The sequence below is a fragment of the Lepus europaeus genome, chromosome 7 (assembly GCF_033115175.1).
Source record: "Lepus europaeus isolate LE1 chromosome 7, mLepTim1.pri, whole genome shotgun sequence".
Lineage (NCBI taxonomy): Eukaryota > Metazoa > Chordata > Mammalia > Lagomorpha > Leporidae > Lepus > Lepus europaeus.
The window spans coordinates 100459762-100485198 of record NC_084833.1 but is presented as its reverse complement, the minus strand read 5'-3'; the positions used below and the strand labels follow the sequence as shown (position 1 = coordinate 100485198).

The 25437-nt window shown below is 44.9% G+C and overlaps 1 protein-coding gene across 5 annotated transcripts in view; it reads right to left on the bottom strand.

Moving 5' to 3' along the window:
• Positions 1-25437, bottom strand: part of DIXDC1 (DIX domain containing 1) — an 89400-nt gene that overhangs the window by 39905 nt on the left and 24058 nt on the right. For all 5 annotated transcript variants that reach the window (XM_062197001.1, XM_062197005.1, XM_062197002.1 and 2 more), the window contains 4 exons: positions 12567-12696; positions 7088-7213; positions 2767-2998; positions 2059-2166 (listed from right to left, as the gene is read on the bottom strand). In XM_062197001.1, the coding sequence (XP_062052985.1) occupies positions 2059-2166; positions 2767-2998; positions 7088-7213; positions 12567-12696 (596 nt within the window). The remainder of the gene's footprint in view (positions 1-2058; positions 2167-2766; positions 2999-7087; positions 7214-12566; positions 12697-25437) is intronic.

The following is a 25437-nucleotide window of genomic DNA, read 5'->3' as shown; positions in this document are numbered from 1 at the left end:
AGCAGCCTGGTTTCCAGCAGACCCCTCACTGACAGTCACACAGCACCCCCCGCCCCCACAGTGCCTGGAGGAAGAGAGCAGGTGCTCTCAGAAGGAAGCCCAAACTGTCTTATTTTCCTTTCTCTAACTCACCAGGCACTAGCAGGCTCAGAGAGTGATACACAATGAGCCACTCTTTGATTCTGTACCAAGTGATAGTCTAAGCAGCAAGCAAGGAAGCAATGGTTCAGATTCTCCTGAAAAGCACACCTATTGTGTAACAGGGACACATTTCCTTCTGGAGTAACAAAGGTATTTCCCAACTGGATAGAGGTGATGCTTGCATAACATTATGATGGCCACGGAACTGGATACTTTAAAATGTTCAATACAAGGGGGCCAGTGCTGTGGTGCACCTGGTTAAAACCCTGGCCTTCAGTGCCAACATTCTGGGAATATGGGCACATGCTCCACTTCCGATCCAGCTCCCTACTAATGCACCTGGGAAAGCAGCAGAGGATGGTCTAAGTCCTTTAGCCCCTGCACCTTCATGGGAGACCCAGAAGAAGCTCCTGGCTCCAGACCAGCTCAGCTCCAGCCATTGTGGCCATTTGGGGAGTGAACCAGTGGATGGAAGACACCGCCCTTGCCTTCGCCCTCGCCCTCGCCCTCCCCCTCCCCCTTCCTCCCTCTCTCTCCATAACTCTTTCAGATAAATAAAATAAATCTTTTAAAAATCTAATTTAAAAAATCTTTAATACAGGGCTGGTATTGTGGCATAGTGGGTTAAGCTGCATACAATGTAGGCATCCCATAAAGGGCCCAGGCTGCTCCCTTTCCAAGCCAGCTCTCTGCTAATGTTCCTGGGAAAGCAGCAGAAGATGGCCCAGGGACTTGGGCACCTATACCCATATGGAGATGCAGAAGAAGGTCCTGGCTCTGGCCTGGACCAGTCCTGGCCATTACAGCCATTTGAGGAGTGAACAGTGGATGGAAGATCTCTCTCTCTCTCTCTCCTTCTTGCTCTGTAACTCTGGCTTTCAAATAAATAAATAAATCTTTTTAAAAATGTTTAATGGCTAATTTTATGTTATGCAAATTTTAAAAATAAAAAGTACACCTATTAAATACAAGAATTAAGTTGAGCAAGGCTACCAGAAAACTAAAATGCTGGAAAGCATTCTATATGGCCTTGGTAAAGTAGGATACGTTCCATCAAAATAGGATGGAATTTTATGTGGAAAAGAAATAGGAAGAAGAAAACAAAGATACAAAATATATAAAGAACAATTAGACTTAAATAGAACAGACTACTCTGGGTTGAGGTAAGAGAGGAAAGGTCATTAGAGCATGAATGTGATTCAGCAATGAAATGAACTTAATGAATAAGCTAATGTGATTTGGGGATGTGTTTATGGGAATATGATTTACAGAGCCAGAAAACTAACCTTTTTCTACCACCATGCTTAGCACTGGCCAGGTTTTTATTAGAGCAATGTCCTGCTTTGGTTTCTGCACTTGGCTTGATGAGATATGGACAGCCTTTCCGCTGGAGTCACAAACAACATTCACCCACTCAAATGCCTACTAATCTGCCACGGTTCCCAGCCTTATAAATCAAAGTTGGAAACACTCTAATGTTCTCAGATACTGCTGCCCAGTTTCCTCTCTTGCAAGGAGTTTTATTCAGCCTTCTGAAGTCATAACTTAGCGTGTACTCAGACTCAAAGTGCAATGGAACTGGCTATCTAGACACTGCAATCGATATGCAAATATCTCAACCACTGGGCCTGGCCCAAACACACCCCCATGTGGTCACAGCTAAGCATGGGCACTGAGACTCTGCACAAAGTGTGTATTTGGGAAATTCACCAGCACCCCTACCCTATTCCTGCTAGCAAGAAATCACAAGGCAGTTCGTGCTAAAGGCTATCCCTTTAAAACCAAACTGAGGAAAGAGACAGGGGTTTGGCGCCTTGCTGCTTGCTGTATTGCTTCTTGGAGCCAAGAACCCTGAGAATGCCCACGAATTAGCTCTCTGCCAGAACTGCAGTGGTAAAGAATAAGAGGCCACCATACCTGGAGCAGCTGGACTCAGACGGGGACCTCTGCTGCCCTTCATACTGCTGTACCAGCGCCCGCACGCTCCAGTATGGGTTCTCAATCTCCTCATCCATGCTGCTGTTCCTAAAGTCACAGAGCACAGGCACAGGACAGTGGGGGGTCAGCCCTTCAGTGCAGGTCCCCTCGAGCAGAACTGACTGCCACTCTGACCAAGAAGGTGAGTACACCGAACCTCTGCCATCAGACACTTGAAACGCAGTGGGGAAGGTAGACACAACACAAGGAATTTCACCAATCTTTGTAACAGCTCAAGGTCATGCGTTCCCTTAGCAGATACACAACCTCCAAATCATTTCCTGCCTTGATTTTCTAGGGCACTATGGCCCTTTGGATACATTCCAGGGTAGAGCCTCCCCCAGATGAACCGGAACATTGCTTCTACATGGGAAGAAAGCACACTGTGGCAAAGGCTTCTTTCTATTCAAAGTGTGGCACCAGAGCAAAAAGTTACACATGTGATTCATTTGTTTTCTGCTAACTGCAAAATGAACAACTCCGAGGAAATGGCCATCTTTTGGAGTGCTCTCCCCAGCCTTCTCTCCACGTTCTTTCCTGTGATGTGGGGCTGTCTGGGTGGAAGTTCCCTCTCCTGCACTGCACCATGTAACAGAAGCAACATCAGAGGACAGCGATCAGTGCCCGTGCCCAGATTTCCACCCTTACCTCTGTCTGTATCGAAAGACGTCCCGTCCCGACCGGGACATGTCATGACACACATCGGCCAGAGCAGCAGCTGCTCCCTGGGCCACGGCAGTAGCACAGTGTGGTTGGTGACTCTGCAGAGGGGCTCTGGAATCCCTCCCTTGGCTCACTGTCCTGCTAGCGCCAGGTTTGAAATGAGCTGCCAGAGCGAGGACCAGCCTCATGATGGACTTCAGGTTTCCGTCCACGATATCTGAAGGGCAGAACAGACCAGGAGGTCCTGAGAGAGAGCCAGCGGCAGAATTCTTCTGCATCTTATATACAGGGCTCGTGCCACGGGTAAGCAGGGTAGGCTAGGTCTCTGTCCTTACAAAGCTGTGTTCAACAAGGTAGGTAAAAGACTTAAAAGTAATTACCATAAAGTTATGGTGACGTTTTGCTATGAGAGGCACAGGATTCTTTGGGAATTCAGAGTGGAGGCATCTTCTGTAGGAAGGGTGTTTTGTTAGGTAAGAGAGAAGGAAAAATAGGTATGAAGGGCTAGAGAAACAGCATGATCCAAAAAGTTCATGGGGTGGCATGTGGCACAGCAGTGAGATCACTGCTCAGGACACCCTCATCCTGTATCAGAGTGCCTAATTCAAGTCCTGGTTCCTCTCTTTCCAATCCAGTTTCCTGTTAATGTACATCCTGGAAGGCAGCAAATGATGGCTCAAGTATTTTGTTATTCTACCATCCATGTAGGAGACATGGGTGAAGTTCCAGGCTTCTGCCTATGGCCTGACCTAATCCTAGCTGCAGGCATTTGGAGAGTGAACCAGTTGATGGAAGCTCTCTCTCCATGTCTTTCTTTTAAATAAAAAAGGAAATTTTAAAAATACATTCTTGGGCCGGTGCTATGGCATAACAGGTAAAGCCATTGCCTGCAGTGCCAGCGTCCCATATAGGCACTGGTTCAAGTCCTGGCTTCTCCACTTCCCATCCAGCTCTCTGCAATGGTCTGGGAAAGCAATGGAAGATGGCCCAAGTCCTTGGGCCCCTGCACCCCAGTGGGAGACCCAGAAGAAGCTCCTGGCTCCTGGCTTCGGATCGGCGCAGCTCTAGCTGTGGCAGCCATCTGGGGAGTGAACCAGCGGATAGAAGACCTCTCTTTCTCTCTCTCTCTCTCTCTCTCTCTCTCTCGGCCTCTGCCTCTCTGTAACTTTGCCTTTTAAATAGAATAAATAAATCTTTAAATATATATATTATTAAATTTTTAAGGATTTATTTGTTTGGAAGGCAGAGTGACAGAGAGAGGGAGAGACAGAAAAAGAAATCTTCTACCCACTGGTTCACTCCCAAATGGCTGTAATAACCAGGGTTGGGCCAGGCTGAAGCCAGGGTCCAGGAACTTCATCTGAGTCTCTCACATGAAGGCAGAGACTAAAGTAATTGAGCATCATCTGCCGTTTCCCAGATACATCAGCAGGCAGTAGGATGTGAAGCAGAGGAGCCAGGACTCAAAATGGCCCTCTGATATCAGATGCAGGCATCCCAAGTGGTGGCTTAACCCACTGCTCCACAACACCCACTCCCCAAAAAACATATTTTAAAAAATGTCCATGAGAGTGGGCGTTTGGCTTAGAAGTTAAACTGCTGGCTATAGGACGCATGCATCTTTTATCAAGTGCTTAGTTTGATATGCAACTCCAGCTTCCTGCTAATGTGTACCCTGGGAGACAGTGGTGATGGCTTAAGCAGCTGGGTTCCTAGGCATTTGAAGAGGGAAACAGAAGATGGGAGCTCTCTTGTCTTTCTGACTCTCTCTGTCTCCCAAATAAATATTTTTAAAAGTCAATGAAAAATGCATATTAAGAAAATTCATGCATTTCAAATGTTTTGCACTAAAAACCCCCTTAGCTTTTTAATTTCAATCCTCAATGAACTTCTTCCAAGTATCCCTGTATCAGAGCTGAACTGTTCAATATGGAAGCTACCAGCCACATGAGGCTATGGAGAACTAGTCGGAACTAAAAATGCACTGTAAGTGTGGTAGTTACACAGCATACAAACACACACACACAAGGAATGCAAAATATTTCACTAGACTTAGTATAAGACACAGAATACAAAATATTTCAGTAACTTTTAGTATAGATTTCATAGCAAAATAATAAAATTTGATATATACTGTATTAAAGTATTAATAATAATGATTAATTAAACTTAATTATTAAAATTAAGCTTATCTGGTTTTTTAAAAAATTATTTGTTTATTTGAAAGGAGAGAAACAGAGAGCTCCCATGCACTGGTTCACTCATTCATTAGATGCCTGCAATGGCTGGAGCTGGTTCAGGCTGAAGCTAGGAGCCAGGAACTCAATCTAGGTCTCCCGTGTGGGTGGCAGGGACCCAACTACTTTAGCCATTCCTGCTGCCTCCCAGGATTCACATTAGCAGGAAGCTAGAATTGGGAGTAGATCCAGGACCTGAACACTGGCACTATGGACATCTTAACCACTAGGCTAAATGCCTAATGTGTTTATTAGAAATTGTAAGTTGTCAAGAAAAATACAAATGAAAATGAAACTCTTAAGTTATCTCTGTGACTTCCATTATAAGTATTTCTATGACACAGTGCTGTGGTGAAGGAACTGAAAATTCAGCATAATCAGAGAACAGAGTGTGGGGGTTAGAGATGGGAAAGATGAGGCCACAGGAGGATGAATCAGAGGGCAGGTCACATGGGACATGGTAAGCCACAACAAGAACTTTGGATTTATATCCTAAGGGCCCTCAGATGCAGAGGAGGGAGTAGCACTAGTATATACACTCTGACAAAGAAAGATCATTCTAGCTACAGTTTGGAAAGCAGAAGGGATATGGGCAAAACCTGATGCAGCAGGAATTAATTAGAAAACCGCTGCACTTTTCCAGGTGAAAGACAATGATGCTCTGAACGGCAGTGTTCCCTTAAAATAGCCCACGTTATTGGGCCAGATCCCCAAGCCCACTCCACATGGAGACCAGATTGGAGACAACCGCACTTTCAATTTTGCTCTAGAAAAAAGGGGGAATGCAGGCAAAAGCAAATGTGATAGTCTGGTAAAAGTATTAAGTGATGGGTAAAATTCTATCTTTTAAAGCTTCATAGCCTTTTAAATACTCAAGGCTTAGAAAAGGATTATTTGGGCCGGCGCCATGGCTCAACAGGCTAATCCTCCGCCTTGCGGCGCCGGCACACCGGGTTCTAGTCCCGGTTGGGGCGCTGGATTCTATCCCGGTTGCCCCTCTTCCAGGCCAGCTCTCCGCTATGGCCCGGGAAGGCAGTGGAGGATGGCCCAAGTGCTTGGGCCCTGCACCCGCATGGGAGACCAGGAGAAGCACCTGCTCCTGGCTTTGGATCAGCGTGATGCGCCGGCCGCAGCGGCCATTGGAGGGTGAACCAACGGCAAAAGGAAGACCTTTCTCTCTGTCTCTCTCTCTCACTATCCACTCTGCCTGTCAAAAAAAAAAAAAAAAAAAAAAAAAAGGATTATTTGCTACCTATTTGATAGGACGCTCTCAATGGTCAGTATCTGCTCCACCTGAACGACCTCCACACAGAGATCACCAGTGACCCAACATGAAAGGAGGGTTCCCTTCTGCCCCCATTTTCATCAGACCCACGGGCAATCAGACCCACACACCGAAGCTCAAACAGAACCAGGCACCCAGCCAGTCCTCGAGAAACAGTGAGAGGACTAGAGAGCCTGTGCTCTCCCAGGGTACGTCCACTGTTCCTTCCTCATAGCCCAGGCTCAAAGTGGATGGGCAACCCTGGGGCCGTACCGCTCTACAAGAGAGCAGAAGCAGAGATCACAGAGCCCCTTTCATCCTGCCTGCAATGTTCTGATATCTAAAAAATGCTATAAAACATTTTTCTCTAGAACACTGCATAGATAAAGTATAGGGTAAGATAATTTGAAGTAATACTTGGTCATGACACTGAAGGATCTTGAAACATGTAATTTATCTTCATTTTTGATAACTTAAATAAGATATTCTAAAATTAATGTACTAATTTTCTAATTTCTTCTCTAACTATTAATTTTCCTATACACTCAAGCAAACTTGTATCCAGTTACAATGAATAAAGAATGTCTTTCCCCACCCAGGTTTCCAAAACAGCTGGATTTGATAATCACTCCAACCGAAAAGGACAACTTTCTTTATGGAAAAATGAGAAGAGGCCATGAGCTTGATCCTACTCCTGTCTACTCAGAACCCTTGGCTACACAAGCAAGGGTTCTTCTGAGCCCGGCAAGTGTTGATTGTCCTGGGTATATTCATTCACCACCAGGGGATGTGATGAGTCACTGACCTTTAGCGGAAGTCTGGTGCATACGAATCTTTTTGGAGGCCACAAACTGTAGCACTTTCTCCACATTACTTTTCATCTCTTGTTGGTTACTAGGACTCAATTGTACACCACTCAGCTTTTCTCCTGCTGTTAGGAAACAGAAAATAGGACATTATAGGGAAGAATATTATCAACATTTCACTGCAACCGGAGGGAATATTTGATATGACCACTAAAATTATCCATAAATATGTAAGTGAGTTAAGTCCTGGTGTGTGTAATTTGGATGGAGAAGAGGAAAATAAAAAGCTTTTCAGGGTGCCTTCCAGTTTTCAAATCTATTCCCAAGAGCCTGTGAAGTTACCACGTGTACATTTATCACTCAACAAATGTCCAGGAGTTTGGCTGGTGGTTAAGACACCACTTGGGACACCCTGCATTCCACATCAGAGTACCTAGGTTCAGTTCTAGCTCTGCTCCTGATTCCAGCTTCCTGCTAATACACTCTGGGAGGCAGTGGTAAAGGCTTTAAAAGCTGGGTTCTTGCCACCCATATGGGAGACTCAGAATGAGTTCCTGACTGTTGGCTTCAGCCTGACCTAGCCATAGTGTTGTGAGCATTTGAGGAGTAAGTCAGTGAAATTAGAGGTCACTGTCTCTCTTTCTCCTTTCAAATTAATTAATTAAAATTGGGGGAAAAATCCAAATATCCATTGAGCACCCACTGTGCGTCAGGCATTGTTTTGGACATCAGACATAGTAGTGAATAAGAAAGACAAAATCAGGACTGATATGTGCCCATACAGGTGCCGGTTCAAGTCCCAGTTTCTCTGTTTGCAATCTAGCTCCCAGCTCACGTGCCTGGGAAAGCAGCAGCCGCCACACATTTGGGAGACCCAGATGGTGTTCCAGGCTACTGGCTTTGGCCTGAGCCAAGCCTGGCCATTGGAGTGAACCAGTGTATGGAAGATATCTGTTTCTCCATCTCCCATCAAATAAATAAAATAAATCTTTAAAAAAAAATACAAAATCTCTTTCCACACTGAGTTTCTCCTAGGAGAGGACAGAGAAGTAGGCAAAGCTAGGTGATATAGGGCTCTGTGAACTAGAGTAAAGAACTTGAATTTTATTCTAAGAATGATGGACAGGAAAGAGATCTCGAGATATGGGAGTGAAATGATCTGGTTTATTTTTTTAAAAAAATAATTTATTTATTTAGGGGCCAGCACTGTGGTGTAATAGGTAAAGCAGCCGCCTGGAGTGCTGGCATCCCATATGGGTGCCAGTTTGTGTCCTGGCTGCTCCACTTCCTTATTTTTTTTTTAAGATTTATTTATTTATTTATTTATTTGGAAGGCAGTGTTACAGAGAGAGAGGCAGAAGCAGAGAGAGCGGTCTTCTATCTGTTGGTTCACTCCCCAGATGGCCACAATGGCTGGAGCTCACTGATTTGAAGCCAGGAGCCAGGAGCTTCTTCCAGGTCTCCCATGTTGGTGCCAGGGCCCAAGCACTTGAGCCAACTTCTATTGCTTTCCCAGGTAATAGCAGAAAACTGGATCAGAAGAAGAGCAGCCAGGACTCGAACCAGCACCCATATGGAATGCCGGCACTGCAGACAGTGGCTTTTCCTGTTACACCAAAGTGCCGGCCCCTGTGGCTTATGTTTCTAAAAGTTGACTCTGTGCATATAGACTATATAGAGAGCAAACAAGGAGATCAGTCAAAAGGATAATGAAACAGTCAAGGCAAAAGATAATGATGGCTTAGTTTGGGCCAAGAGTGTAAGAGGCTGACTGGTAAGAAGCCAGATACTGGGTATACACTGATATAAAGCAGACAGTATATGTGAAGGATTAAATATGATATATGAGGAAAAGAGAATAATTAAAGACAACTTCTTTTTCTTTACCCGTTATGCCACAGCGCCGGCCCCAAACACAACTTCTAAGTTGTTCTGGTTTAACAGGTGGGTGAATGGCAGTGTGATGTGTCCCTCAGATGAAGAAATCTGGAGCGAGGCATTTGGTACAGTGTTTAAACTGCCACTTGGGATGTCCACATCCCATATCAGAGAGCCTGGGTTTAAGTTCCTTTTTATAGGCCACACAATCACTCGCTCCAGAGATCTTTTAATCCACCTTTTCATCATCGCAGTTTTAGAAGCTTGTGCCCTTGGACACACGCCAGCAACACAAAGTAACCCACCTTCCTGATATGATGTGGCATTTTATTGTCATATATTTGCATGTTTTAAACTTATTTTAATCTCTTGTAATCCTTTTTATGATAACTTCGAGATGACATCAATGTTTTTAACATTCTATTCCAGCTTCCTCCTAACGTGCACTCTGGACTCTAGCAAGTATTGGCTCAAATATTTAGGTCCCTTCCACTATGTGAGAAACCTGGACTAAGTTCCAGGCTCCTAGCTATAGCCTTGCTCAGCTCTGGCTGTTGTGGGCATTTGGGGAGTGAGCCAGCATACGGACAATCTGTCTGTCTCTCCCTCTCTGGTTCTCTGCTTTCGCAATAAAACAAACAAACATCAAAGGAAAAAAGAAACCTCGAGGACAAAGGGATTGGTTGCTGGGGAGGATATCCAAAGTTTTGATTAGGATATGTGAAGTTAGTGCTGCATACTAGACAACGTACAGACATTGAACAGGAAGTCAGGCAGTCATGTGCAGAAGTCAAGGGAAAGTTCAAGGCTAATTACACAAATGTGAGAAGAGATTGCTCTGGGGTAGAGAATACATGAAGGACAGGACCTCTATCACTTCAACATTTACAGGTCAAGGAGAAAAAGACAGCAAAGCAAGTGAGGAGGGCAGCCAGTGAGGAGGGAGGAAAGCCAGAGATCTAGAGCATCCTGGAAGCCAAGCGAAGAGTCTGTGAAGGAGGTGGTAGTGATCTACTCTACCAGGCACCGCTAAGCCAGGCAAAACAAGGACTGAGGGCTGGCCCCTGGATTTGACAAGGTGCAAGTCAGGACCCCAAGGGAAGCAGTCCCAGTGGAGTTGTGGGATCAAAAGCCTAATGAGGGAGGGTTACAGAATGAATACAAAATAAGGAAATAAGTTTCACAAGTACAGACACAATCTTGGGAGGCTTTTCTATATAGCAAAAACAACAGAAAGCAGTGTTTGAGAACCTGGGTTTTGGGAAAATAAGATGACATACTCATGGGGCTGGCGCTGTGGCGCTGTAGGTGAATCCTCCGCCTGCGGTGCCAGCATCCCATATGGGCACTGGTTCTATCCCCAGCTGCTCCTCTTCCAATCCAGCTCTCAGTTATGGCCTGGGAAAGCAGTAGAAGATGGCCCAAGTGCTTGGGCCCCTGCACCCACGTGGGAGACCAGGAAGAAGCTCCTGGCTCCAGGCTTTGGATTGGCACAGTTCCAGTGGTTGCGGCCAGTTGGGGAGTGAACCAATGTAAGGAAGACCTTTCTCTCTGTCTCTTCCTCTCACTGTCTGTAACTCTCCCTCTCAAATAAATAAATAAAATATCTTAAAAAAATAAAAAGCAAAAGCAAACAAACCAACAAAAGATGACATATTCATATTGCCTCTGTATGCACAGATTATCTCTGGAAAGAAATGTAACAAACTGCTAACACTGTCTGTCACCAGAAAGAAGAATGGGTAACTGGGAGGGAGATACAGGTAGAAAAAAGGCTTTTGATTCTGTATTCTTTTGTACTATCTGGATTTCCTACTAATTCATGAACAGCCTATTCAAATAAATGAAAACCTAAATTTTAAAATGGGCTTTGGAATTAAAGCAAATCTAAGCTGGTACCTTTATTTAGGCATTTATAGTAAGGGGTGACCTTGTAAAGGTGCTTAGCCTCTCTAAACTTCATAAAATGAGCAAAAGAGTAGTCGTATAGGCTAAGCATCCTTAATCTCAAAATCCAAACTCTGAAATGCTCCAAACCTTAAACATTCTGAGCAACGACATGATATGCTCAAAATAATTCAGATTTTGGAGCATTTCAGATTTAGTCTATGCAAATATTCTAAAATCCAAAAAATCCAAAATCTGTTAGCACTTCTGGGCCCAAGCATTTCAGAGGGGGGTCCTCAACCCCTCACAGCCATATCACAAATAATTCAAAGTACCTTGCTCAGCTACTTTGATACATATTAAGTACTCTATGAATGTATTTTTTTTTTAAAGATCTATTTATTTGCTTGAAAGACAAGGTTACAGAGAGGCAAGGGCAGAGAGAAACAGAGAGAGAGAGAGAGGGATCTTCCATCTGCCGGTTTATTCCCCAAATGGCTGCAATGGCTGGAGCTGGGCTGATCCGAAGCCAGGATCCAGGAGCTTCTTCCCGATCTGCCAAGTGGGTGCAAGGGCCCAAGGACTTGGGTCATCTTCCACTGCTTTCCCAGGTGCATTAGCAGGGAGATGGATTGGAAGTGGAGCAAGAGGGACTCCAACCAGCACCCATATGGGATGCTGGCACAGCAGGCGGTGGCTTTACCCGCTACACCACAGTGCTGGCCCCTGAATGTATTTATTTTTATAAATCTCCTCTTGTAAGCTTGTTTCTGAAGGGGGGATAATAGTATCTGTTTCCCAAGGAGGTGATGATTAAATGAAATGAAATTAAGCAAGACAGAATTCCAAATCCTGGCAGCTACTGTGACTATGAGTCCCGTTATTTTCATTACAAATGAATCCTCTGATGAGTTCATGAGCTGTCCCAAGGAAGTGTTCGTGGATAGGATGCCTGCTGCAATCAGGTGTCTTCCACCCCACGTGCAGGCTCCATGTCTCTCAGGGTTCTAAGCAAGGTGAGCTGCTTGATATAACAATAAAGGTTTGAGAATCAATTACATGCATTTGCTTAGGGGTTGCGGAAACAGAGAAATATTATTCTGTACTTGTTCGGTTTCGACAGGAGACAGGTAGGTAAACAAGTGATTGCCACAAATGATTACTGTTTCATGACAGAAATAATAACAGAGCTGTGGGCAAATGCTTAATAGATGATACCAAACTGGCAACAACTCCAGGGCTTCCAGAGGCAAACCTTTCTCTGCAGCTTTATGACAGCGAGTATTGCACAGGGGCCTTTTCCGGAGAACACTCCCCCCTTTTATCTGGCTGCTGCTTCCTTTTCTGGCCTTGGCTCAGCTATCAGCTTCTCTGGCAGGCCTCAGTTGGGACATCAATTCTTCTGCTAAGTTACCCCTGAGCCCTTAAGACTGGCTGCGTTTTCCTCTGTGCTTGCCCCACCGGAGTCCTAAGTCCATTAATGGAAGTGACTTCACTTTCCAGTCTTTCTAATGAAACGGGGAGACTTCTGAGAGCACAGACTGCTCATCATTGAACTCCCAGAGCATAAGGCAGTGCCTGGCACACAGTGTCTGGCCAAGTATTTTAAGTCTTCACTCTGTCCAAGGCCAAACATTCTAAAGAGGGGCGTTGAGGGGCACACGAAGGATAAAGAAGGCCATGCTGTAGCCTCAGCGTCCAGAGCCAACTCACCAACAATCTCGATGAGGTATGCCAGGATCACCCCATCCCGGAGATCCTGCCGCAGGTCCTGCACAGGCTTCACCGCGGGCCTCTTCCTCAGCTGTGCATTCACCCAGGCCACATACGCCTGCAGCTGTTGCTGGAACACAAAAGGTGCCAATCAGGCAGGCGTTGCACATTAATGTTATCCCCTCCCCTGTACCTCTAAAGCAGCATTTGAGAGTGAGCTATGGTGGGCAGTCTATACCCAGGGGAGAAAGATGGTGTCATGGTCAGATACCCAGCATGTTCTAGAATTCACTCGTTTGAAGTTAATCTCCAAAGATATGCTAACCTGTGACTTGGGTGGCACTGTAGACATAGATAAACACATAAGTGTTTCAATCACTGTGATTCCTGCTTCCCTCAAATTCTGTTGTTGACCAGGGATGAGGGCTGGGTCAAAAACCATGGCCAGTTTTAACTACTGCTGCCAGTGACCCCCCACCCCCACCCCGTGATTCTGAAGAACAACCACGCATGTATCATATACACACAGGATTGTGAGGAACTGATCCTGGGGAGCCAAGAATGAAAAATAACCCAAGCTCAGGGCTGCCTGTTCCATAGCTACTTTCTTCAAAATAAGACTTAAATGAACGCATCTCGCAGTCAACCCAAGATTTATTCTCCTGAGCCCATAATCCTAGGATTGTTAGAGTTAGCTTTAATCTGTGTTTCATATTGTCGAAGAGGATCTGGTTACCTAAAACCTAAACAGAGAAGGGCAAAGAAAAGTTCTGTTGAGCAGTGTTACTAAAGACAGCAAGACCTTTTAATTTACTTTCAGACAAAGTTAGGACCTCATATGATTAGAAACTGGTCAGGCATCTAGGAAAGGGCATGTAATTCTTTCTAAGCCTCGGACATCTCACTTTTTTTTTTTTAGATTTTTAAAAACATTTATTTGAAAGGCAGAGTTACAAAGAGAGAGAGAGAGAGGGAGAGAGAGGGAGAGAGAGAGAGAGAGATAATCTTCCATCCCATGGTTCACTCCCCAATGCTTGCTACAGCTAGGGCCAGGCCAGGACAAAGTCAGGAACCAGGAGCTTCTTCCAGGTCTCCCATGTGGGTGGCAGAGGCCTAAGGACTTGGGCCATCTTCTGCTACTTTCTCAGGCATATTATTAGGGAGCTGGATCGGAAGTAGAGCTCTCAAATAGAATGCTGGTGATGCAGACAGAGGCTTAACCTGCTATGCTACAGTGTCAGCCCCTACATATTCCATTTTGTATTCCAACTTGTACTCAGAAGTTTCCTCTTGCGTATTTGGCCAGTAGATGGGCATTAATATCATAATAGCACATGAGCAATGTCACAGTCCAGGCAACAGCTCCGTTTTCTGTAGTAGCTCAAGACTCTAAATATAAAAATCAAGTTCAAGAGCTAATTGTATTAAATTATAATTTGGTTATAGTATAAATGATTTCTAAGTCCCAAGTACTTCCTTAATAAAACAATGGTCAAAACCACTCACCAACTGCTTCCTGAACTTAAATGAAATCTTCAATAATGAATAATTTCTCTCTGTGCCAATTTGTTGTAATAAATATAAATGTTTACTAAATGGTCATTATTGTTTTCATCATCAATAATCTAATTCAATTCTCCAAAAAGCACCAAAGATTCATTTTATGGATGAGATTCACAGAGGCTATGTAACTTCTCCAATGTCCCCATAGCTAGGACATAGCAGTCCTGGTATTAAAATCCAGTAAACAAAGCGCTTACCAAAGGCCTCTTGCTATTCACTTCACTCTGTAGAACAAGAGTGGCTATACCTTCTGCCTAATCTGGGCAACTGGGAAAAATAATACTCCAAGGTCTGCTACTATCGCACGCCAAAGCCCCACCTGAGGCAAATGAGGCAATAGGCACTTCTGGAGTGAACCACTCTGGTCTGAGGAAGAGGAGTTAAGACCAGAAAAGGTACTAAGTGTAACAGCCGGGATCTGATTACATGGCTTACGTCAAACTCCTAGTCAACTTTCCTGTATCTAGGATCATCCTCAACCTACCCTCCACACATTCCTGCAACAAATCTACCACTGGTCTCCCATTATCCTCAAGATAAACTCCAATTCCCTGAGCTGCCATTTGTCTGTAGTGCCAACCCTTGCCTGTTCTCTAGCTTCCCCCACTTCTCCTGCATATATATCCTCACACTTTGTCTCAGACAAACCACGTGCAGTGCCTTAAACGCACCATGCTTTCCTGCCAGTCCTCCCCCGCCCCCAACTCTCCTTAAATCTCAGCTCAATGACTATCTTTTTCAGGAAGCCTTTCTTGACCTCTTCCACACCTCAGATTCTAATCCCTTGGAGGGCATCCTGTGTCATTCAATCAGCTCAACAATAAGTTCGTGGCAGGCATTGTACCAAGTTATGGAGCTACTAAGAGTTCCATGCATTCAAGCCTGCAGGTAAAAAAGGGAACAGGAGGAGGAAAAGCTCCTAAGCTAGGGAGGACATGTGCATGATAAGAGTGCATAGGGTGCTAAAAAAGTATTAGCCCATCCTGAAGCCCAAGCTTTGAGGAGGATGGGGACAACAGAGTCCTGAACAAGGAAAAGAGACGAAGGGGACAGTGAGCTCAAAGGAGCTAAGGTTTGAAATGTGCTCTATGCCGTCATATTTCAGAATTGGCTCAGTAACAAGTGCTCAACAAATACTACTTTGAATCCATGAATCACCTGTCATATTTCATCAGTCCAAGACCTAAGGTGGTCACAAGAGTTAATTATGGGAGCTGGCACTGTGGCATAGTGGGTAAAGCCGCCTCCTGAAGTGCTGGCATCCTATGTGGGCGCCAATTCGAGTCCCAGCTGCTCCACTTCTGATCCAGCTCTCTGCTATGGCTGGAAAAGCAGTATAAGATGGCCCAAGTCCTTGGGCCCCTGCACCAGCAGGTGAGACCCAGGAGAAGCTCCTAGCTCCTAGCTTCGGATCAGCACAACTCCAGCCACTATGGCCATCTGGGGAGTGAACCAGCGGATGGAAGACCCTCTCTCTTTCTCCCTCTCTCTCTCTATCTGGGGAGTGAACCAGAGGATGGAAGACCTCTCTCTCTCTCTCTCTCTCTCTCTCTGCCTCTCTGTAATTCTGCCTTTCAAATAAATAAATTAATCTTTAAAAAAAAAAGAAGTTAATTATACAGAGGCAGACAAGAATAAGTATTCTTTATTAGGCCACGATAATTTCTACTTAAGTAATCATAGTTTGCTCTTGACTACAGAATAGAAGCAACTTGTTTCTTAATGCAAAACTGATGAAATGTTCCTAACAGTACTTTTCATGCATATTAACCACAGCTCCAATCTTCCAACGAGAGGATTCCACAGCATAAACAGTAACAGTCATCAATTTTCTGTGGACTGTTTAGTGTCCAAAGCTATGGTAACTCCTTTAAATACATATTTTTAAAGATTTCTTTATTTGAAAGGCAGAGTTACAGAGAGGCAGAGGCAGAGAGAGAGAGAGAGAGAGAGGGAGAGAGAGGCCTTCCATCCGCTGGTTCACTCCACAAATGGCTACAAAGGCAAGAGCTGGGCCAATCCAAAGCTAGGAGCCAGGAGTTTCTTCCGGGTCTCCCATGCAGGTGCAGGGGCCCAAGAACTCAGGCCATCTTCTACTGTTTTCCCAGGCCATAGCAGAGAGCTGGATCAGAAGAGGAGCGGCCGAGACTCGAACCAGCGCCCATATGGGATGCCAGTGCTGCAGGCGGTGACTTAACCCGCTACGCCACAGCACCAGCCCCTTAAATACATTATTTAACTGCTAATATTACAAGAAGTTATTGTTATCTATTTTGCAGATTGGAAACTGACTCAAAAAGGTGAAATGACTTGTTCAAAGTAACCAATAATAAACCACACGGCTAGTCAGAGAGCTGGTTCGAGTCCCAGCTATTCTGCATATGATCCATCTTCCTGCTAATATGTCTGGGAAAATAGCAGAAGATGACAAAAGAACTTAGGCCCCTGCTAACCATGTGGGAATTCCTGGCTCCAAAATTGGCTTTTGAGGCCATATGGGGAGTAAACCAGTGGATAGAAAATCTCTGTCTCTCTGTCTCTCTCTCTCTTTCTGCCTTTAAAATATAGATAAATACATAAATCTAAAATACAATGAATGTGATAGCAGACCTAACTCCTAAGCCAACATTCTTTCTACACTAGCTAAATAAATGCATCTCGGAGGTTTCACTAACTTCACTAATGACTTCACTAGCACTCTCAGGATGCTCCTTAGTCTAAACCACTCTCCCCACCACGTTCATTGCTTGAGTTGCTTGTGTAATGACTCAATCTGCTTCCCAGATCAGCTTCATCAGCATCACCTAGAAGCCTGTTAGCAGTGCAGACGCTCAGGTTCTACACCAGCCCTAACAAATCAGAACTCCCTACTGTATCAAGATCCCCTGGCAACTCATATGCGAATTTAAGTTTGAGACCAACCCAGCCCTTTGGCTCTACAACAATCTCCCAGGGAAGATTTCAAAAACAGACCTCATCCTAAATCCACCAAATTTTCTCCAGGGGTGGAACTCAGGTTTATTTTCCCAAACTCCCACATATGATTCTTGCAGAGCAGACTTGAGTCTTTTCCTAGTTAAACATTCCAAGTCCCTTAACCAAGAGTTCACAGTCCCAATTCTCACCACAAACAACTGGGGAGCTAGAACGTTACTAGTGTCGGGGCCCCACCACAGACCGGACAGAATTCCTGAGATGAGCCCCAGGTGTATCAATATTCCTCAAGTGCTCTCAGGTATATGCAGAGACGCAAGCCAAGATGAACCGTTCCTTACATTAAACGGTTACAGGTATTACCACTCTTCTCTCTAAAACTATGACAGCTAGAACCTAATATAACACTCTGGATGTAAAGGAGACCTATAGCTTCCTCATTCAAGTCATTTCTCTCTGGGATGGTGGTGCAATGGGTTAAGTTCCCATCTGTGATATGCACATCCCGTTTGGGAGGGCTGGTCTGAATCCCAGCTGCTCTGCTTTCTGATCTAGCTCCCTGCTAATGCAGTGGATGAAGACTGAGTATCTGAGTTCCTGCCACCCATGTGGGAGACCCAGATGGAGTTCCTGGTTCCTGGCTTCAGCCTGGCCCAGCTCTGCCCATTGCAGACATTTGGGGAGTGAACCAGCAGATGGAAGACTGATCAATCTCTCTCTCTCTCTCTCTCCCTCCCTCCCTCTCTCTCTCTATCACTCTACTTTTCACCATAAGTAAATAAATAAATTAATTAATTAAAATATACTTCTTTCCTTTTTCTTCCTTCCTTCCTTCCTTCTTTGGTCACTAGATCACACTGCTGACTTAACCTGAGGGGTCATTCAAAGTATTGTTTTTTATTAATTTTTTATTTTGAAATAATTTTTGACTGAGAAAAAAAGCAATAATGGCACAAAGACTTCCCCTATATCCATTATTCAGTTAACTCAAATGTTTACATTTTTCTTTTTTTTTTTTATTTTTTGACAGGCAGAGTGGACAGTGAGAGAGAGAGAGAGAGAAAGGTCTTCCTTTTTGCCATTGGTTCACCCTCCAATGGCCACCGCGGTTGGTGCGCTGCGGCCGGCGCACTGCGCTGATCCGATGGCAGGAGCCAGGTGCTTCTCCTGGTCTCCCATGGGGTGCAGGGCCCAAGGACTTGGGCCATCCTCCACTGCACTCCCTGGCCACAGCAGAGAGCTGGCCTGGAAGAGGGGCAACCGGGACAGGATCAGTGCCCCGACCGGGACTAGAACCCGGTGTGCCGGCGCCGCAAGGCGGAGAATTAGCCTGTTGAGCCGCAGCGCCGGCCAAATGTTTACATTTTTCATAACCACAGTACAATGATCAAAACAGGAAATTAACACTGACACAACTCCATGAACTAATCTAAAGACCTGATTCAGATTTCACGAATTGCCCCAGTAATGTCCTTTTTCTGGTCCAGGATCCAACCCAAGGTCTTTCACTGAATTTAGCTGCCATGTCTCTTCAGTCTCCTGCAATCTGGGACAGTTCTTCAGTCTGTGTTTTCCATGACCTTGACACTTTCTGAAGAGTATCAGCCAGTTATTTCATACAATGTCCTTCAATTTGGGTTTGTCTGAAGCTTTCTTATGATTAAATTAAGGTTATGGATTTTTGGCAAGAGTATCACAGAAGTCATATTGTATACCCTTCTCATCACAATATATCCCAATATATCACAATGCCAGTAAATCCCATTATTGGTGAAGTTAACTGATTGCTTGGTTACAGTAGTGCCTGCTAAATTGTTATACTGTAAAGCTGCTGTTTTCCCCTTTGTATCTTGTGAGAAGATGCACTGAAACTATGAAAATATCTTTTTTCCATTATTAATTTTCCCATTCATTTTAAATGTAACATCCAGCGATTTTTCTTTCCTGAAACAAGTATTATGGTGTTCACCAAATGATGATTTCTAATTCCATTACTCCTTCTACACTTACTAGTTGGAATTCTTAGTGTAAAGACAAGCTCTCGGCCGGCGCCGCGGCTCACTAGGCTAATCCTCCGCCTTGCGGCGCCGGCACACCGGGTTCTAGTCCCAGTCGGGGCACCGATCCTGTCCCGGTTGCCCCTCTTCCAGGCCAGCTCTCTGCTGTGGCCAGGGAGTGCAGTGGAGGATGGCCCAAGTGCTTGGGCCCTGCACCCCATGGGAGACCAGGAGAAGCACCTGGCTCCTGGCTTCGGATCAGCGTGGTGCGCCGGCCGCAGCGTGCCTACCGCAGCGGCCATTGGAGGGTGAACCAACGGCAAAGGAAGACCTTTCTCTCTGTCTCTCTCTCACTGTCCACTCTGTCTGTCCAAAAAAAAAAAAAAAAAGACAAGCTCTCTTCTCCCTCAGTTACTTGTTTATATCCATATGGATTCATGGACATTTTCTTTTTACTTATTTTTCTTTCTTTTTTTAACTTATTTTTCCTTTATCTTTTTGTTTATTATTGTGCTGCTCAAGTTATTCCAGATTTGGCCACTATGCCCTTATCACATGCCCATCATTCAAAAAATGTTTATTTTTTAAAAAATTTAAATTTTTCTTTAATTTGAAAGAGAGAGAGAGCAAGTGAAATAAAGCAAGAAAGAAACAAGGAAACAGAAGACAGAGATTTTCCAGCTGCTGGCTCAATCCCCAAATGACTGCAATGGCCCTGTGCTGGGCCAGGCCCAAAGCCAGGAGCTAGGAATTCAATCCATGTCTTCCATTTAGGTGGCAGAGACCCCAGTACCCAAGCCACCATTTGCTGCTTCCCGGGGTGTGCACCAGCAGAAAGGTAGAATCAGGAGCCAAAGCCAAATACGGGTATTCTGATATGGGATGAGAGCGTCCCAGTGGATATCTTGACCACTAAGTCAAACATCCACGCTGCATCTAGCCATATTTAAAGAAATGCTTATTTATTTATTTTTATTTGAAAGGCAAAGCAACAGAGAGGGAAAATCTTCTATCTGATAGTTCACTCCCCAAATGCTTATAACAGCTGGAGCTGAACCAAGCCAAATCCAGGAGCCAGGAGCCAGGATTTCATCTGGGTCTCCTATATGGGTAGCAGAGACCCAAGTATTTGAGCCATTACCTGCTGCCTCCCATGGGTTTACACTAGCAGGAAGCTGGATCAGAAGCACAGGTAGAATTTGCACACAGGATTTTTCCAGCATCATTATTAAAAAGTCCCTGTTTAATTCAGTTATTTGAAATTTCAACTTTATCATACACTAAATTGATGTAACTTCCTGGCTCTATTTCTGGGCTTTCTATTCCACTTCACTTGTCTATTCATGTACCAGTGCCACAATGTTTTACTCAGAGAGATTAAATAACTCTTGTTGATAGGAACAAATCATAGATAGTCTGATAGAACAAAGGAAATAGTCCTAGTGTTTTCTTAACTAGATTCTTGTGTATTAATTTCTCTATATGAATTTTAGTTTCAATTTGTCTAATGTCCTTAAAAAAAGCTTTTTGGAATTTTAATTGTGATTGTATTAAACTTAACTAAGTTAGGGAGAACTGACATATTTATGATGTTGAATCGTACTACTCAAAAAACGTCAAGAGATCGGCGCCGTGGCACAGTAGGTTAATCCTCCACCTGCGGCAACAATATCCTGTATGGGTGCCAGTTCTAGTCCCAGTCGCTCCTCTTCCTGTCCAGCTCTCTACTGTGGCCCGGGAGTGCAGTGGAGGATGGCCCAAGTGTTTGGGCCCTGCACCCGCATGGGAGACCAGGAGAAGCACCTGGCTCCTGGCTTCAGAATGGCGCAGCTCTGGCTATTGCGGCCATCTGGGGAGTGAATCAACGAAGGAAGACCTTTCTCTCTGTCTCTCCCTCTCACTGTCTGTAACTCTCTCAAGTAAATAAATAAAATCTTAAAAAAAAAAAGTCAAATCAGATGTCTTTCAATTTGTTCAAGTGTGTCTTGAGTGTTTTATAATTTTCCTTTTGTAGGTATTGTATACTTATTGAGTTCATTTCTAAGCACTTAATCTTTGTTGCAACTGGAAATGAGGTTTTCTCTAACATGTTCTCTAACTAGTTATTGCTTGTGTATAAGAAGGCTTCTGATTTCATTATGTGGGCTTTACAGCCTATCACCACAGAGAGAGAAAGAGAGAGAGAGAGAGAGAGAGAGAGGTCTTCCACCTGCTGGTTCACTCCCCAGATGGCTGCAATGGCCAGAGCTGTACCCATCTAAAGCCAGGAGCCAAGAACTTCTCCTGGGTCTCCCACGTGGGTGCAAGGGCCATCTTCAACTGCTTTCCCAGGCCATAGTAGAGAGCCGGATACAAAGTGGAGCAGTAGGGTCCTGAACCAGTGCCCATCTGGGATGCCCACAATGCAGGCAAGGGCTTTACCTGCTACACCACAGCACCAGCCTCAACCTTAACTTTTATTGTTAAATTTTATCATCAGTTCTCTATGATTTCCAGGGTTACTGTCATATTACCTGCAAAAAGAGGTTTACTTCTTATGTCCCTATTCACTTTTAGTCTAATTAAGTTGGCTGATGCCACTGGTACAATACTGAACAGGAGTTGAGATTTTGGGTGTCCTTTCCTCGATTCCAGATTGAGAGAAAGCAGTTCTAGTGGTGCCAAATTTAGAAGGTTATTGGTATTATTACTAGGGTATATATACATATATATTACATATATAGTATATATGTAAGTATGCATGTAAATATATATATATATGTATAATTATGATGCTAAAACCAAGTATTTATCAAGGAGCCTGCACTATGCCATAGCAGGAAAAGCCACTGCCTGCAACTGTGGAATCCCATGTGGGTGCCAGTTGCTGTCCCGGCTTCTCCACTTCTGATGCAGCTAATGGCCTGGGAAAAGCAGTGAAGATGGCCAGTGTGTTTGGGACCCTGCCATCCATGTGGGAAACCCAGAAGGACAGCCTGGCTTCTGGCTTCAGACTGGCCCAGTCCTGGCCATAGCAGCCATCTGGAGAGTGCCCCAACAGATGGAAGATCCTTCTCTCTCTGCCTCTCTGTCTCTCTGTAACTCTTTCACACAAATAAATCTTTTTTTTTTTTTTTTTGACAGGCAGAGTGGACAGTGAGAGAGAGACACAGAGAAGGGTCTTCCTTTTGCCGTTGGTTCACCCTCCAATGGCCACCGCGGTTGGTGTGCTGCGGCCGGCGCACCGCGCTGATCCGATGGCAGGAGCCAGGCGCTTCTCCTGGTCTCCCATGGGGTGCAGGGCCCAAGCACTTGGGCCATCCTCCACTGCCTTGCTGGGCCACAGCAGAGAGCTGGCCTGGAAGAGGGGCAACCGGGACAGGATCGGTGCCCTGACCGGGACTAGAACCTGGTGTGCCGGCGCCGCAAGGCGGAGGATTAGCCTAGTGAGCCGCGGCGCTGGCCTTTTTTTAAAAAAATGTATCCATCAAGTCCTATTTTCTTGAGGATTTTTATGATAAACTGATGTCAAATTTTGACAAAAGTTTTTTCAGAATTCATAGAGAAAACTCAATGATTCTTTTTCCTGGGACCTATTAATATGGTATATGACATGGATGGAGTTCCTAAGAATGAACCTACCTTGCATTCTTGGAATGAATCCAACCTAGTGAAGGCAAATTGTATTTTTAATGTGGTACTGGTTTCTGCTCATTAATAAAATATTTTTAGTTACATATTTTATACTTTTTCACAGATATTCATAGACAACACTAGTCTAGTTTCCTTTTTTGCACTGTCTTTATCATGTTTTGACAACAATATTATACATGCTTTAAAAGCAACTGGAGAGAGGCCAGCAGTGTGTAAAACAAAACGGAGAGTTTACTTTGATTTTCATTCAAAGCATTGGGACTATCTTCCAATTAGAGGTTGGGTAGAAATCTCCTATGAAATAATATGGGCCTGTTTTCTTTTAATTTTTAATTTATTAGAGAGGCAAAGAGACAGTGAGAGATCCTCCATATGGTGATTCACTCCCCAAATGCCTGCAAATAGTCATGGCTGGGGCAGGATGAAGCCAGAAACCAGAAACTCAATCAAGATCTCCCATGTGGGTGACTTGAGCCATGACCACTACCTCCCAGGGTATGCATTAGCAGGCTGCTGAAGTCGGGAGAGGGTGGTGGGTGCCAAACCCAGAAACTCCAACATGAGACAGGAGTGTCTTAACTATTGGTCAAATATCTGACTCTGGGCCTGGCAATTTTTTTAAAAAAAACAGTCCCTTAATTAGGTTTTCTATTTCTTATATAGAAATTGGTCTATTTAGTTTTCTGTCTTCATCAATTTCGGTAATCATTATCCTGCTAGGAAATTATTCATTTCATCAAAGTTATATTTTTTAATTAATTTAATTTATTTGAAAAGCAGGAAGTCAGAGATAGAGGCAGACAGAGAGCAACCATGAAAATGAATATTATTAGCCCCATTTTTCATACAGGAAACTTTGGTCAAGTTCATAGTGCTGATAAGTGGTCAAATTTAGATTTGAACTCATGACATCTTATTTCAAATAATATATTATCTCTATGATAACATGGAAAATGTAAAAAGAGAGAAGTGAAAAGAGTCTCAGAACAGAAGCCGAGCTACATCAACACGTAAGGATGGCATGGGCTGCATGCCCGCTCTGAGGCCATACCACGGTGCCTGTTTTAAGGCCCAGCTCTTTTGCTTCTGATCCAGTTTCCTGCTAATGCGCACTCTGGGAGGCAGCAGATGGTGGCTCAAGTACCTGGGGGCCCTGCCACCCACGTGGGAGTCTCAGACTGAATTCCAGCCTCCAGCCTCCAGCCTAGCCCGGCCCTGGCTGTGGTGGGCATACAGAGAGTAAACCAGAAGACGAAAGAGCTCTCATTCTCTTTTTCTTTGCTTCTCTGCTTTTAAATAAATAAAAATTCAAAAAATAAAAAAAAAAAAGCCAGTGTTATGATGTACCAGGCTGCCTGAGATGCTGGCCTCCCTTATCAAGTGCCTGGTTTGAGCCCTGGCTACTCTGCTTCCAATTCAACTTCCTACTAATGCATCTGGGATCCCGGCTGCAGATAGTGGCCCAGGTACTTGGGTTCCTGTCACACATGTGCAAAAAGTTTCAGCCTGGCCTACCCCCAGCTATTGTGGCAGGAATTTGAGGGGAGTGAACCAGTGGATGGAAAATTCTCTCTCTCTCTCTCTCTCTCTCTCTCTCTCTCTGGCTTTCAAATAAATAAATCTTCTTTAAAATTAATAGGTTTGAGGCTAGCATTGTGGCATGGTGGGTGGAGATGCCATCTAAATGCCAGCATCCCATATGGGCGCCGGTTAGTGTCCTGGCTGCTCCACTTCCAATCCAGCTCTCTGCTGTGGCCTGAGAAAGCAGCAGCAGATGGCCCAAGTGCTTGGGCCCCTGCTTCCATGTGAGAGACTCAGATGAAGCTCCTGGCTCCTGATTTCAGCCTGGCTCAGCCCTGGCTGCTGCGGCCATCTGGGAGTGCACCAAGGGGTGGAAGATCTCTCTCTCTCTCTCACTCACTCGCTCTCTCTCTTTCTTGAGTTAGTCGGATGGCAGTGGACAGAGGGTCTGAGGAATCAAGAAAATAGAAGCAGTAGGGAGGGGGAAGGGTATGCGCTGGAGATGAAGACGGGATAAGATGAGGGAGTTTCAGAATGAGAGGATCTGTAGACAGAGATGAACAGGTCAGTGAGGCTGAAATGCATACAAGGAACGGGGAGGAGGTAAAGGCTTCAGCAGGGTTTCAGAGGAGAGGAAGAGGCCCACTGCCTCTGATCAAAAGGAGGCGTCTATGTGGGTAAACACGGAGGTGGGCAAGGAGGAGGTTGAAGGCATCCAACCCAACAGCCCCCCAGTCACTGTGAAGCGGTCCAGTTTATCTGCTGAGAGGGAAAAGGACAAGGAGAATGAAAGAGGTTTCGGGAGTGGGACTGGCCCTGTGAGAAGCTGGGAGAAACAGGGACTGCTAAACTTGCCTGGCAGCACCGAGTACCCAGCCAGGGCTGGCAATCCCAGAATCGCCACCGGGCCAATCATCCAGTGCTGTGATGACTCCAGACACACTTGGCAGGCCTGGGCTGGGAGCGAGGAAACCGAAGGCGGGCTCATCTGGGGCTGGGCACGGTCAGAGGAAAGGGGTCAACCAGCAGGGCAAGGAAGCGAGGGCAGTGGTGAGAGCGAATCTGAAGTGACTGATGGCGGAATCTGGACCATGGAGAAGTTGAGAGAGAGGATGAAGAAGAGCAAGGAGGAGAACTTGATGCAATGAGACAGTAGGCTAACAGCAGTGCAGGACTGTGAGAATCAGAGTTTTGAGCACAGAGTCAGTTTCAGACCTCAAGAT